This window comes from Notolabrus celidotus, chromosome 21 (assembly GCF_009762535.1).
Source record: "Notolabrus celidotus isolate fNotCel1 chromosome 21, fNotCel1.pri, whole genome shotgun sequence".
In the NCBI taxonomy this organism is placed as follows: Eukaryota; Metazoa; Chordata; class Actinopteri; order Labriformes; family Labridae; genus Notolabrus; species Notolabrus celidotus.
Window position 1 is genome coordinate 9,215,702 of NC_048292.1, and position 16,407 is coordinate 9,232,108.

The following is a 16,407-nucleotide window of genomic DNA, read 5'->3' on the forward strand; positions in this document are numbered from 1 at the left end:
ATACACTTTTGTTCAGTATGTGTAAATATATACGTTGCTGAATGCATGCTGGGTGCCATCAAGCAGACTTCAGATGTCCAAGATGTCAGCACCTGTTGTGAGTGGTATATTTGGGCACCAGTTTTGTACAGATGGAGTAGGTGGAGATACACTGTTCATGATTACATACAGTACATTATCTATACTGTCCAATCCCAGAATTTAGGCTGTAGTTCTGAATGTTTTTAACCCTCTTGTTATGTTGTGGGTCAAATGGGCCCTTTTTAATTTCAAAAATATTTTAAAAAATGTTAAAAGAACTTTTTCAGCATTAAACTTCTTCTGCTTGGCTTAATTAGCGTAATCAACATGTAAAATAGAAATGGTTCATTTCACATATTTGCAACCCCCCTGCATCTTTATATTACGTCTATACTGTTCATGGGTCAATTTGAACCGGCAGTCAAAGAGGAGGCTAAAAGGGGTCAGACGTTTCAAGTACTAATGGTTTCTTTGCAACTCTGTCCATTTTAGGCAATACAAATCTGGGCAGCATGTGACAGAAGAGGTGTCTCGTGTTAATTTATCAACATCACTTCATAAAAATAATAATAAAATTCAAAATTTAAATAAAATTAACAAAAATCTGTCATGTTAAACTATTGTATTTATATTTAGGCCTCTCCAATGTACATTTAAAAACATGAATTTTCATAAAAACTAGTGAGTTATCCTCATTGAACCATGATCTGAGATTTTAAGAACACCAATGCACTAAATATTGATTTAAATGTTTAGTAATGGAGTTCATAATGGGATTGAAAAAATGTTTATTGGGTTTCTTTGGGTTCTGACACTTTTGGATAATTAAATATGCCCCGGGTTGAGTTGACCCAGGAACATTATTGCTGTTCCTGAGAAACGAACATAACAGGAGGGTTAATGACGTACATTGAATTGCCTCTGTATTTACCAATATATATAATAACCTTATGATTTGAAAACATTTCCTCAGCGCAACTAAGCTCTCCTCTTAACCAAGGGTTATAACATTTATCTAACCATACCTCTATCAAAGTCTAACTATAGGTTTATTTTACACTTAACTTTAATTTCCCTTACTACAATCACATAAACATAGCATCACACATCTCATTATATTCCATTTTCCTTTTTTCATGCATGTACAAAGAGTACATGAGCATCATTGAGGCAGCTTTGAAGGTTCCAGATATTCATTCACTGTCTTTTTTTAATATTTTCTGCCCTCTAGTGGTCAAACCTTTGTTTGCATGAGTGGTTTCTTCAGCGCACATATCTCTGTGTAGGACACTTTGACACAGTTGTTTTTATTTTCTTCCACAGGATTTTATTTCAATGGTTGAAAAAACAGCTCAAACAGGAAGTGAAAGCAGTGATTTTGTAACAGGGTGACACATGATTATAAAGGGCCACATGTGACTTGTAAGCAACAGTGGGGAGTCCTTCAGTTTTTTCAAGACAAGTCGAGGTATTGTGTTTCGTAACAGTGACAAAGAGGTTTTTGTTCTGCAGTCAAATGTATACACCAAATGCTTTTATATATGATGTGTTCTGTATGTATCAGATAAGTGCAGATGAAAATATGTTTTGATCAAGGAGCTGTTTTTATCTTTTAGTTCATGGAAAATAATTGACTGTAAGAAGTCTTCGATGTTATGTGATACTACAAATATTTCAAGCAACAAGTCCTACATAGAAAATACTTTTTAGTGCACAATGACAACTCCAAACGCTCTTTCCTTTCAAACATATTGAATCCACGATGCATATATAATGTAAATGGTACATTTTTTAGGTAGTTCAGTAACCAAAAAGTCCACAAATACAAAAGTAAGTCAGTGCAATTTTCCTTGCGCTGAGTAAGAAACAACTAAGACAGAACAAATTAGGAATTAGCGTCAAGGGAAGATACTGATACTCAGTAATGGCCTCAATTTGGATTATTCAGGCATCTCAAACATGTGTATGAACAACTTTTTGGATTGTGAGGCGACACCAGCAAGAGTCAGCTTAATTTTCTCTTATCAATGAAATCAAAATCTGCTCCAAGGCCACACTGCGAACTGCCAGCTGCTCAAAAGAAGAGCAAAGCGAGCAGTCTAAAAGGAGAGAAGCAAACCCCAGCACCAAATGTAAACCTGTGGAAAATCAGCGTTTTCACTTCAGAACTCAGCGTTGAATGGATAGTCCTTGTGCTTTGTGCTCCTACAGTGACAGAAGAGAAGAGAAGACATGCAAGACATGACACATAGAAGTTACAAATAAATCAACAAATCTTTAAAAAGTGTCAAACTCATCAGAAAATAAGTGCCAAACGGCAAAAAAAACCTACAATTGCATGGGGCACACTCTCCAGTTCTTGTTGAATCCTAATATAGTCTTAATTTCCTCCTCAGTTAGTTCAAAGTCAAACACCTGCAGAGATTAAAAAGAGAAATGTTTTCATGCACGAGCAAAACACTGAGTGAGTGAGTGAAGCAGTTGTGAGCTAATCCTAGAAAGCATCTGAACAATTTCTCTGCCAATTACCTGGAAGTTCTCCTGAATGCGGTGAGGTGTGATGGATTTGGGGATCACGATCACGTTCCTTTGGATGTGGAAGCGGATCAGGACCTGGCAAGAGAAGAGAATAACATGTGAGTGTGATCAGAGGTCATGATTCCAGGTGTGATAACAGTCAGTGGTATGCCAGTGGTATTTAAACCATCCACGTTTTATCTCCTGTGGTTGCCTACTATACTACAAATGAGAAAAAGACATGCTTTCTTCTCAAGGGAAAAGAAACAAGACTTTTTTTGTGTGTGCATTACATTCTTCTTTTTTTCTTCACAAGTGCAAGCTTTACCTGAGCAGATGTCTTTTTGTGCTTGTCAGCGATGGCTTTAATGTTTGGATCCTCCAGAAGTGAGGGGTCTTCAGGTTTAGCCCTGCAAATCAAAAGCATCATCCATAATGATTTCTATTGAACATTTATGTTGATTCAGCATTATTTTGCTGTCAAACAGAGATAAAATAGATACTAGAAACACTCCAAAAAAGGGTATGACTGAACTCATTTGATCATAATCAAACCATAAAGAGGAAGTCTGAACATTAGCAACCGCGATGATCTTTTTTACAAAGCCCACTAATGAATTCTGTAATGACTATCATCAAAAAATCAACTCCAAACAACACAAAACAAGGTGATAACTCAATGTCATGATCATGATACATTATACCACATATGGTCAGGAAAAGAGGAACAGAAGTCACAAGTAAAAGCTAACCACAAGGATATAACATGTATAATCACGTTGAGGAACACTGAATCAGCGTTTGACCAAATATGACCCACTTTGTAGCAGCATTGTGAAACAGGTCCTTTTAAAAAGCCTTCTCACGTGTCATGTGAAAACAACTAACCAGGGTCTGTCCGGAGAGCCCAGCGGGCTGTATGCTGTCACCAAGACACCCTGAGAGCGGCAGTAATCTATCAGCTTCTCCTGGGTCAGGTACGGGTGGCACTCAATCTGATGGGACAAACACACAACACTCTTAAGATACTAACCAGCTTTTGAAATTTGTATCAGAATCAAAACAATCAGACAGTTTACTGATTTGATAACTGATTTTTTAGTATTCGACGTGTCTCAAGTAACAGTGTTAAATATTTGCTTGCAGTAGTGTCTTAATGTGAGATTGTACGGTTTTCTGTCATGATTCTTTGGGTTTTGGGGTGTTGAGAGGAGCAAGGCTATAAATAGTAATGTTGGGATGTGATTTGCAAAGACAAATAAGCAGGAAAATATACAGAGCGCAGAACTGATGGGTGTGGCACATATCAAATTATTAACTGCACAAACATACAACCAAAAAGTTATGTTGAAGTCGCACAATATCAGGAAATAATGACTGAAAAGTGGATAACTGGCAGCCATCTTTGTAAGCTGAAATATACCAAGACATGGCGCACATCAGAAATCATACTTTAACTCACATCTGTGTCATAATCACAGTGTGAACACAAACAACCAGAGTGGCTCACTGCTCTCCTTTCAAAACTGACTGGTTGAGTTCGAGCAGGACACTTTAAGACTCTTGGGCCAACTCTTAAAGCCGGAACATCCAGAATTTGAGATTAATGCTGAGTCATAACCCTTGCTTTCACATGATTTAAACCAACGCTTATATAGCGGACTACATTTACTTGATAGTATCTAAAAGGGAGGATTTCTTTTGATTGTAAAAGTCAGAGTCCTTTGTTCTGTGTTTGGTGTGAGTGGTGACAAAGGACAGAGGAAGGATAATGGTGCTGTAATTAAATATACGCAGAGACCAAACTAAATAAGACATTGCTGGGGAACTATTGTTCTGAAAAACAGAAAAAAAAAGGTCACCTCCTATTATTGGTCTGGCCTGAGGGGAAACTTGTGTGGCTCATTTAGAATTAACAAGACATTTATTTCTCAGACTGATAGGAAGAGACAGGTAATGCCATTATGGCTTCTTGCCCTTTAGGAGCAGTGAGTGGATCTGTTTCCTCGCTGCTCAGTATCCTCTAATTCAGACATACTCTATCGAAAAAGCTGCTTATGTAAGTCTAAAAAATGTGACCTATTTGTTCTACATATGTGTAAGTAAACATTTACAGGGAGGCTTTCTTACTAAAGGTAAATAAGGAGTGTTAGTGTACCTGGTTGTTGGCAGGTTTGTATTTGAGGCCGGGCTTGTTGAGAATGGATTCCAGCTGTGCCTTGTTGAAGTTGGAGACACCGATAGCTTTGACCAAACCTGCATCCACCAGCTCCTCCATCCCCTGAGAAACATCAGCACAAAAACACTTAGTGAACTCCACCTCATTAAACTCAAGCTTTAGAGCCTTTCTATGAACACCAATAGAAAGCTCTGTCATGCGGTGAATCCTCCACACTTTTTTTGTTCTGTCAACATGCCTTCACCAGGTCACAACAATAAAAAAATAGTTAATTAATTAAAAAGTTTTGCTGGTTTCAGTCATATGTCTAATACTCAGGTGGGTCTGTTTGACTGACCTCCCATGTCTCCAGGAAGGAGGTCTCATCGTTGATCGTTTCTCCAGCGTCATCCAATGGAAAAAGCTCATCACCAGACTGTAATGTTATAAGACATGCCATCAAGTTTTGTCCACATACTGGAAATCAATACTATGGCAGCTAACAAAAATCATACACAGACACGACATATTCTATGAATCCACTGACAGATTGCACTGTAATCATATCAACATGGGATTTTGCACTGTTTGAAAAATCAACGGTGTGGAATACCTTGAAACCCATAGGCCAGTGCACCAGATAGAGGTCCAGGTAGTCCAGTTTAAGATCACTGAGAGTCTTTTCACAAGCTTGCCTTACCAGGGACTTCTCATGGAAAGTGCACCACAACTAAAAAGTAAAGGACAGAGAATTTAGAAGCTTGGAATCATGAATAGAAATCTAGTATTACAAACTGTTTACTTACAATAAATCAAGTTAAAAAAAAACATATATGTGCCTTTTTATCCTCAACTCACCTTGCTGACAATGAAAAGATCCTCTCTCTTGACCACGCTTTCCTTGATCATGGCCTGGACACCCTCTCCCACCTCTGTTTCGTTCTGGTAGACAAAGGCTCCATCAATGTGCCTGTAACCCGCTGAGATGGCTGCTTTCACCGCATCTGCGACTGCACCTTTGGTAGACTAACACAGTAATGGTAAGTTATTATAGTGTATGTATATAAAGGAGAACTGTTAGCATTTTAACAAAATTGTGCAATAGTGACACAAATGAATGCTTTTCTAGTTTCTTTAAGCATGCATGCATTTATATGTTGCTGCTAATAAAAACTGCTTGTTTTATGTGAGCAAAATCAAATGGGATGGAGTGCTGTTTGGGATTCAAAGAAATGCTTCCATTATCTGGTATCACCACTGCTGCAGATATCAATGTCCCTGTTGGGCCACCCCAGTCAACACAAGTCTGGAAACTACAGATGTGACGTTTACGAACGAGTCGGTCTTTTGAACGGCTCTGTTAGGTGAACGATGAGAACCGATCTGCAGTTGCGAGCCATTCATTTGAGAGCCGTTTTTATATGCAGATTTCCCATGCTGCCTTCACCTGCGTGCTACATGAGTCTTTTGTTCACACTTGTTGTTCACACTTTGTTATTGTTTACATCGTTTTGATGTGGATTCGAGTCAAGGAGCTGAGCTCCTGTTTGTGAAGTAGTTCAGGTGTAGAAACATCAGGTGGGGTAGTACAATTTTGCATTCACATTTTTATAATGTCCTAATTTTTATTCTAGTTGTATTTATATATTTTTTATATACATATATATTTATTCTTATTTATTATTTTTATATTATTTTCTGTATTGTTAAAATGTTCTTGTGTGGATGATTTTACAGTGAAGTTGTTTTGCATGGAAGTTATCTGTAGCCTGTGTAGTTTTCATAGTGCCACAAAGTTTTTCAGGTGAGGGAAAATTCAAAATAGTGATCTCACTGTGGAAGCATGGGGATATGGCACCATCTTATGGAATGTTTACAATGCCAAATGAAATTATAATCAATATTTCAGAATAACTCCCATCAATAGAGTATATACATTGGTGGGATGCGTAAGTTTGAATTAGTCTGATGCAAATCGTACTTATAACTGCTACCAGTGATTTATTCCTTGATAAAAATTAGTTACCCCTGGTTGACTTCTAAAAAATAAATAAATATAACAATGAGCCAAAGAGCCAGTCTTTTGAACGTCTCTTTGAAAAGGAACGGCTCCTCAAGATCCGGTTCCCTTCAAAAAGCCATAAATCCCATCTCTACTGGAGACGCCCCTGTTCTGAGGTACCAACTACACCAGTCTAATCAAAGATAACTTCATTGCTAATCATGTAACACTGATTAACTTAATTCAGAACACCTGTGAGGATTTATTAAACTTCCAATATGCGCTCGTGCATTGCCCATTGTCCAATCAAATTTCTTGGACGGAACAACATGTCACGAGATCATGTGGATGTAAAATCATGCACTCAGTACAGGCACAAAATAACACTGCTAACTCTTGTTCATAACCTTATTTCAGCCAATATATGATTATAAATGTGTTACTTAAACTGTATGCACACTTCTGAAAAGATAAATGAAAACGTATCAGGTTAGGTTTCACGGCTGTTGCCTGATACCTTTATTGTACAGTTCATGGTTGGGACCTATGACGACAGCTTACCATTTTGTGGCTGAATTCACGTTTAAACTTAAAGAGGGTGATCTCACCTTACAGTGATAGCTAAACCATACTGTTATGAGCTCACGTTAACTCCAGGCTAATAATAATAATCATAATAATTCATAGGATTTAAATAGCGCTTTTCTTAATACTCTAAGTCGCATACTCTAATGCACATTTGCAGAAGTCACGTGTCTAAAAACCTACTCTTCAAGCACACAAGCCGAAGTCAGTCTGCTTAAATGTTACATTTTGCAATTAGAGGCAACTTTGTATTCCCATATTTTGAAGCATACATAGGAAAGTTTGTTTCAATGTTGCAATTATGTAACAGTCTCTCTGTTGGCACGCTCAGCTAGCTCTCGATTACCTAACAAGTTAACCATTAACGACAACATAGTGAATCGAAATAGACTCACCTTCCATGTCCCCAGTCCCAAAATTGGACATTGTGCACCGGTGTTAAGCTTCACTGTAGTCGCCATTTCTCCAAAGAACGAGTAGTTGTAAGAAGTGGTTGAGGAGCTGAGACAACAAATGCAGAGCACAGTGCAGGCAAGACTCTGGGATCGGCGATCGATTAGTTATGCCTTATAATTCAACTGGGTGACCTGAAGCCACACTGCCCTGTCACTCTGGTTTCATTTGTCTGCAGCTAATCTAAACCATAGACTGTATAAACTCTTAATATGTTCATCTGAAAGGTTTTCATTTATTTAAAATATTTTTTGTTTGTAACTTTTTAAATGTATCAACAAGACAAAACAGATACAATCAAACAGGGGCTCAGACATGTGAAATAAAATAGAATAAAATAGATAATATTAAAAATAAAATGAATAAAATAAACAGATAAATAAATTAATAGAAAACATGTGGGGACAATTGTAGTTGAAAAATAATTTTAAATGACAAAATAAATGAAGAGAAGTAATAAAATGAATAGAAATACATATATATATATATATATATATATATACATACAAACACACATATGCACACACATGCATACATATGCATACACATACACATACACATACATACACACATAAATAATGTAGAGAGAGCAGAGAAAAATAAAAAATAAAAAACATAAAAAGACCATACAAAGCTGCCAATTAAATTGTGTACTCTGGTGTGCTATGCGACAAGTCTGCAGGATATATAAAGAAATACTCCACTTCCATCACACTCATCCAAGAAGGCAAGGAATGGCCTCCAGAGAGCTGAGAATGTCTTCACAGAGTTAGATTGCTGGAACCTGAGTCTCTCTATTTGTATGACTGACATCATGTTAGAGATCCATCATCTGCATGGTTTAATACTGTCACAGACAAAAGCAGAAACAGAGAAGGGACAATTTCTCTAATTGTCAATCTTGGTGAAATCCAAGTCAGATAATTTACTGACTACACTGTAAAAAAAACAACAACTCCGTTATGTGTTCAAATCCTGCATTAAAAATAATTTATTTTAACTGAAATTTGAGTTTAAACCAAACAAGAGGAACCATTTGGCAAAACTGACCTGCCTTTCATATTTTGGACGGATTTCTGTTCTGTTGTTGAGCCACTAGAGGGCACCATTACTTTTCTCACCAAGCATGGGATCTCTCTGCAAATCACTCATCTGAGGCTCCAAAGTAAAATAATCCCATAATTTCCTACATTAGCCAATATGTGCAGTAATTAAAGTGACTAAAGTGATTGATTAGTTCTTTTTATTTAACTTTAGGCACACATCCAATCTTGTTTTAACTTAATCCATAGAAAATATGGACTTAGAATAAGCCTAGGGTATATTTATGTCCAGCATGTGTTATTTAATGTAGAGAATAATGTTCTTTTTAATTAGCCTCCATTATTTTTACTTCTACAACTACATGGCATTATGATTATGCCGTAAAAGAGACATGCACTACTGTGAATGCACACACACACACACACACACACACACACACACACACACACACACACACACACACACACACACACACACACACACACACACACACACACACACACACACACACACACACTCACACACCTACTTTAAACCCTAAGAGAAAGCTGAAAGGGGGAACAAATACAAGGTGTCTTTTTCTTTGTAAGAATCAGATAAAACCTCACAGACCTTTAACTGAGCCATTCAACACTCTGAGCAGCAGATAAGAGACAGAGAGAAGAGCGAAATAAAAAAAAACACACACACAAAGGGAAAAGTTATGGGAGCCGGCAGCCACTGTGTACCTCACAATGGCTCTCGCTAAAGTTTGTGTCTCTTCTGATCTTCTCCCAGCTGGACGCCTGCTTTTCAGGCCCTGTCTCCTCTGATCTAACTTCAGACACTGAAGGGGCCTTTTGCCAGCCTGAAAACTGTCAAAGTAGCCCAGGAATCAAACACCGTCGCATGCTGTCATGATCAAAGAACCACAGGTAAACCAGACGAAGACACAGGTACATACAATTGTCATCTAAAAGAGGGGGGAAAGTTTTCATTTCAGAGGCTCTTATTTGGTGTCTGCAGCCAGATGGATACCTTGTCCCTGCTCGGAGTGCATCGATTAGAATAAAGGAAAAAGAGAAAAGACCGGGCATTTGAAGATAAAACAGAGGCCTGGAGTAAAACCAAAGCCCCCTAAAGGAAACTTTTGGACTAAGAGTGGAAATTGAAGCGAGAATTTAGAGTTTATGTCAAAGAGTTTGAAGAGAAAAGTAAGACTGTTCTACTCACTTGTGGGACAAATAGAGAAAGGAAGCTATGTATATGAATGACGTACACAGATTACAACAAGCTGCTGCGTTTTTCAGGTCTGGACTGTACTCTTTGAAAAGTAGTTGCAGGCATAAACCTTCTTTTAACAGGAAGAAACCTCCGGCAGAACCAGACTCATGTTGGACAGCCATCTGCCATAACTGGATGGGATGAGAAAATGGGATTAAGGGTGAGGCTAAAAGAGACCCCTCACATTGCTTGTGCGTTTGGGACTCCTACACGTCTGTTATTCCCCGTCTGCAGTGAACACATAGAGGAGGAAGTTGTTCTGCCTGGGGATACGCATGTTTTGTTGACTAAACAATTAAAAATCCAAGCTAGTTGGCCCAAGAATTACGTGATGGTTAAACAAAGGATTCATATTTTGAATGAATAGGTCCTAGTAGATAGTTTAAGAGGTGCAACAGAGGCAAGGCAGCACATTTGGGGCCAGCTGGACGGAATGGTGCTGCTGTGAATGACCATGCCAACAATACAGGATGGTGCAGCTTTGTTGCGGCACTGTTGTGAAACGTCTATATAAAAAGGGGCTAAAAGCAAGGAAACTTCCTTTCAATAGGCAGACGCATGAAGAAGACCCAGATTCATTGGTATATAGCCATCTCATTGGAACTCAATGGTTCAGCTCCCCAGTACATCTCTGACTTGCTCACAGTGTATAACCCGACCAGGATCCTTAGGTCAGCAGGTGGAAGTCTTTTAAATGTACCCAGAGTCAAATCAAGGTCCGGTGAAGGGGCCTTTAGTTACTGTGGTCCACCTTTTGGAACAAACTGCCTGCTGACCTCAGGTCCATAACAACTGTCTCCACTTTTAAAAGAAGACTCAAAACATATTTATTTTCTAATGCGTATGGATGATATAATGACTGATGTGACTGGATGCATGTGCAGCAACACTTGCTGTTTGTTTGATTGCTGTGTCTGATGTATGTTGGGTGTATCTATTGTTTTTCTGTTTTTATTTATTCTATTTGGAAAAATGTTTTTATTCCTTTAATTCTCCATGTAAAGCACATTGAACTTACGTGTAATGAAATATGCTATATAAATAGAATTGCTATTGCTATTGCTATCTGCCATGACAGAAATGACAGAGAGAGAGAGAGAGAGAGAGAGAGAGAGAGAGAGAGAGAGAGAGAGAGAGAGAGAGAGAGAAAGATGGACGTACATTGAGACATACAAATAGCAGTAAAATAAACCACAGATAACGGAGACCTAGAATAGCAATGCCAATAAATAATAGTAGAAATATGTAAAACCAGTGCAGCTGGTTTGTCCTTTCTTTCATAGCCACCACATCAGATCAGACACTTCACCTGTAACACCTGACCCATCCTGGGGAGATCAAACACCTCATTTCATTTCACGGCCTACCCCTCCATCCCCCCACCACCACCTCTCGTCTCTCTCTCTCCCACTGGACTTGGCTTTGCTTTGCCGCCTTCTTCTTCTCTGTTTCTGCCAGAGCGCCCTGGGTCATAATCTCCACCCATAAATCTAATGTCGAGTGTCAGCTCCTGCCGAGTTCACTCACACACTCGCATTCCGCACATTCCGCCTATCGGACAACAACAAGATCAGGGAGAGAAATCCCGACGTCATGAGTCAATCACGGTCATTTGTCAAGTGCATTACATGTCAATGGATACACTGGAGATTACTGTGGCTGATTTAAGGCCTGCAGACGGCATGGAAAATTACTCTTTGAAATTAACAATAATCCCATTAACATATGGATTAGGTAGACAGTCTGATCTGATATGAAACTTGATTGTCAAAAATAGCAAATATGACTAGATATTAGATGGTTCCCACTCTAATATTTGAATATTTGCCAGTTTCTCTCTCCTTTGTGATAATATCTGCAATTTGAATATGTTACCTTGGGCTCTAGGAATTGCATTTTCACTTAACTGTAGCAAATAATAGACTTAAAAGTTTAGGATTACAAGAGAATGAGCATCTTAATTGATTCTAATCATTGCAAAAAAAAAAAGAAGAGATTCAAAAATATAGAAAATACGGTCAAAAAGATAAAAATAGAAGTGCCGCTTTTCATATTCGTTTACCATTATCACCCTTGTGCATGTTTAAAATTGCAGTAATGATCATGAGACAGACGTACACAAATTTGAGTCATCAATTTCATGGCATTTTCTGCATGTGTGAAAATGTATCTTATATTTCTAAAGCGTTAAATCAGCTAACATAATATAACAATTACTGCTTAAGTTCTGTGGTGTCATTGTGTGAGGGGAAAGTTGCAAATGCTCAACACAAGCATGCTCTCATGTAAAATGCATTAAACCTCAGACAACACAGGACTTCAGTGGCATTGGTGTCGCTGTGTGGACGGTCACACAGCATTAAAATCGTGTTAAGGCCTGGGTTATGTGAGCAAGAGAAGCTGCTGCCTCTACCAGAATAGTTCAGGCAATTTATCCACTTAATGTGAGGGAATGTATGAAAGAAGCTCTGTACTAACTGCAGGCTGCTCAGCGTAGTGAGAGTTTTTTCTGTTATCTTGGCTAACCTTAATGGTTTTAATACTTTGGATGATATTCCTGTTCAAAGATACTGTATGTTTTTTCATCAAAGAAATGTTATAACTAGTCTTTTTTTAAAGCTGCTGAAAACAAGCTTTTATTCTTTCAAATCTTATTTTGAATTTAGATGCCTGGTCTAATTTTCTCTGTTGTGTTGAACCTTTTTATGAAACAGAAAGATAGTGCCCCTATAAAAAACACAAATAACTTAAGATACACATACAGTACCTCTCGTTGGTTATTTTAGTTGTCACAATGGCTAAAAATAACAAAAAAAGTCCACAAATTTAGAGATGTTTATAGTCATGTTCCATTTTCACCAAAAGGGTTACAACTTAACTTCTCCCAGATGCCTCTAACATGTTGAAAACTTGTGGTGCAATTTTAGTTAAGCCTGTTGTTTGGCTTTATGCGTCACAATGTCTATCAGTCCAACATTTTGTTCTACACTGTAAATTTGTACAGGCATTCAGGTTCCCCAGATGATGAACCTGAAGAACTTTATTAACTCCTGAAAATGAATCCAGCCTCACCATGAGGGTAACATTGTTCTGTTGGGGTTAAACATCTTGGCAGATAATCAGCATTTGATGTGTAGCACAGTTATGCTCCCCTTAGGATGAACAGTATTAGCTTAAGGATTCACTTTTCATCTGTCCTGATGTTTATGAGTTATAATTGTGAGCCAAAAACACAGTCTTTATTCTAGTGATTTGTTTCTCACCATACATGAATAAAATTAGTTGCTCACTTTGTTCTCATATTAGGGTTTACTTGCTTAATTCACCAGTCAAATCCATAGACTGTATAAATAATGGACATAGTATTCGTGACGTCACCCATCTGTTCCACGAGCGCTGTTTTGAACCCAGTCGATGGCGGCAGCCATATTTGAAATGCGGAACTCAACCAGGCATGGTGTGACGTAAAGGGGCGGAGTTTGAGCCTCTCAGCCAACAGCTATGTGTTCCCGACCGGGAGTCAAGTCAGTCATGTCCTTATTTGGGCAAAAACTCGTAATCTTAATATCTTCTAAACCGTCGCGTTAGAAAAAAATTCACCCTCCGTACAGTGTGTGCCGATAGAGAGATTAGCTACATAGAGCCAAGCTGTTTTTTGAACCAGGCTGTAAACATGTTTATTAATGCAGCAAAGATTGTCTTTCTTGAATTGGTTTCTATGTGGTTTCTGGTGTTTCTGCAGCCAGCCTCAAGTGGATTCTCGATGAACTGCAGTTTATAACACTTCCGCATGGGCTTCATAGTTTGAGACCGGAGGTTGCCGCTTGGTCAAATCGCATGTATGTGAGTACCAAGAAGCAGATTATGCTAATTGGAGCAGTGCTAACCTGCTAATTTTGACAGCCCTAATTAAATCAGTTACTTTTAAGATCAGCCAGTGATGATTGAACACAGTGTGATACAGTGTAATTCAAGTTACATCATTGTTAGCAAGTAGACAGCAGCAATAGGCTTAATGTAGCCTGACAGTGTTTTTAGCATTGTTATAAACTATAATTTTGTTTCTACCAAATTTCAGGATTACTGCTCTAAACAGATCAGGGACGGTGATTTAAATAAATGCTTCACTCAACTTTAAAATATGTTAAAATAATGGTGGGTGCCTAAAGCAGGCTGTTGGCTTGGTCAAGGGGACAAGTGTTTTTGTATGTAAAATGAAAAATGAATAATAAAGTATTTAAAAAAGGCATCAAAATAACCTCTGTGAGAAAACCATAGAAAAGTTTTTCTTTTGATCCTGCTCCTCTCTTAGACTGGCCACACTCAGCAGACAACTTTTAGATCTTAAATGGTTTTAAGACTGTAGACCAAACACACATTTCAGCCTAGATTTTTAACTTTACAATCCTCTGAACACACACGCCAGACAATTCCATAAGACCGCTATGTCACGCTTGACCTTTGTGGCAATAATTACACAGTGTGAATTCCACAGACCTCACTCAGGGCACAAATGTATTTCTGTTAGCAGCCATGTTTTTTGGCTGTAAAAATACTCAATGTGTGGTTGGTGATGTTTCCATGTCTTCTTCTATCATTGGTTATTGTAGGTATTCTGTAGCGATCAGAAATTTCAAACATGTTAGATATTTATGATTGGCCCAAGCTCAGGGGGCTCCGACGGGGTCAGGAGCAGTAAAATAGTCAAACTGATGTAACACACGAGAGGATTATTCAGACCAAAAAATCAGTTCTGACAAGCCTTGTTGTGATTCTCATCCCAAATTATGTGTACAGGGTTAATTTGGGGGTCAGAATTTTAAACACTTACAATAACAAATGATGTCATAGTTATAATTTGCTTGAATCAGCTATCTATATCTTTTTGAACCGGTATGTATCGAAACACAAACTGTACTATGTGCTTTCACACTGACTCACATACATGTTGTGACCAGTCGCACACACAGCCTTGGCTTCAGTATAGGTGTCTCCTCTCTGGCCCCTCAGACACGCTTTGGTTTTTGCTTGATTAACCACTTAGTTCAGTCTCTCAGACACAAGATTGCAGGGAAAAAGCAAGTAATGAAGTGCTTTTGAATTTGCATTCCTGAGAGCTTTCATAGACGCCTTGATTTCAGCCTGCCGTCGCTGTTTGTTCTTTGTCGAGAGATGTCTGCTATTTTAACGGTAACACGTAACAAGTGTCCATCCAACCTCCTCCATATTGCTCCCTCATCAACCTAACTGCCATGAATAAACACAATCAACATGCATCTGAAGGGGAATTTGGAGGCTTTTTATTCTCTGATGGGTTGTTCATCGTTGTCATTATGCAGATTACAGTGTGACCGTGAATGCAGTATCGGAGCTCTTTTCCCGCCTTTTTCGTAAAGCTGACCAAAAACACTTGTGTGTTTTGTTCTTTTGAGTCGAGAAGCACTGATCAGTTATGGACAAACTGTCTCAAGAATCTGAAATTAGCAGCATTCAGTCTACACTTGAAAGTCAAGCCTTTATTTTTAGTTCCGACCTTGACAACAATACCAGAGTGTGCGTGCTGTGTTATCAGCTGAAGAGTCTGTTGTAATTTACCTGGTAAGTACCACGATTTGGCTGAGAATTTCCAGTTAAACCTCAGAGCAAAGTTATTTATACCACACAGCATTCTAAAGCTTTCGTTTTTGTGACATTTCTGGGGGTTTAAACCATATATGATTAATTTATCTGCATCTGTGGTGATGTAACATAATGACTCTGCAACATTGGCGATTATTTCTGGGACAGTTTACGTAAAAGCTTCCCTTTGCACCCCACTCCTGGGTATCCAAAAAAGAGGAAACACAACTTGGTTTAAATCTGGGGCAAATTCACTCGCCCATGCTTCCAGGAATGATTGAACACCAATAAGCAAGACAATTTGGATGTTTTCAAGTTTTAAGAAGTAATCAGACGTACATTTTTACACCAACAGGACCTGTCTTCAGATCTCTCCAGCTGCAGGTAAATGAGAATTTAGAGCTGGCATTCTTTGGCATATTCAATGAAATGCTAAAAATACTGCCTTGAAATGTAAGGTGTGTGCTATTACTGAAAGCTGATATTGCTTGTGTTTAAAAATAAGAGGAAAGAAGCTCTTATTACCTTTATTTCTTTACATGCAACATCCTGTTTAACAGGAAGTTCAAGAGCAACAGGTTGGAAAGGTATTGGAAATAAAGAACTTATTTCTGCTTTTTAATGCTAAGATTTCTTTCTTTAATGCTTAGATTAATATTCTATAAACTTCCTGACACTAAATATGTCTAAATCTGAATATTCAAATAATTTAATTTAAAGTAGAGCAGAAAAAGTTTGCTGATTT

The 16,407-nt window shown here is 38.2% G+C and overlaps 2 protein-coding genes across 2 annotated transcripts in view; one reads left to right on the forward strand and one right to left on the reverse strand.

Annotated features, from left to right (window-relative positions):
• Positions 1–1,308: 1,308 nt before the first annotated feature.
• On the reverse strand, positions 1,309–7,851 carry akr1b1.2 (aldo-keto reductase family 1, member B1 (aldose reductase), tandem duplicate 2). The gene is made up of 10 exons (XM_034673286.1): positions 7,679–7,851; positions 5,555–5,722; positions 5,310–5,426; positions 5,055–5,132; positions 4,697–4,819; positions 3,427–3,533; positions 2,867–2,948; positions 2,551–2,634; positions 2,354–2,436; positions 1,309–2,226 (listed from the first exon to the last, which is right to left on the reverse strand). Exons 1-10 carry the CDS (start codon positions 7,742–7,744, stop codon positions 2,184–2,186), a joined length of 951 nt encoding a protein of 316 aa, XP_034529177.1. The 5' UTR covers positions 7,745–7,851; the 3' UTR covers positions 1,309–2,183.
• Positions 7,852–15,933: 8,082 nt separating this feature from the next.
• Positions 15,934–16,407, forward strand: part of tfec (transcription factor EC) — a 55,967-nt gene continuing 55,493 nt past the window's right edge. The window contains exon 1 of the mRNA XM_034673281.1: positions 15,934–16,046. The gene's annotated coding sequence lies outside the window, so the exon portion shown is untranslated. The remainder of the gene's footprint in view (positions 16,047–16,407) is intronic.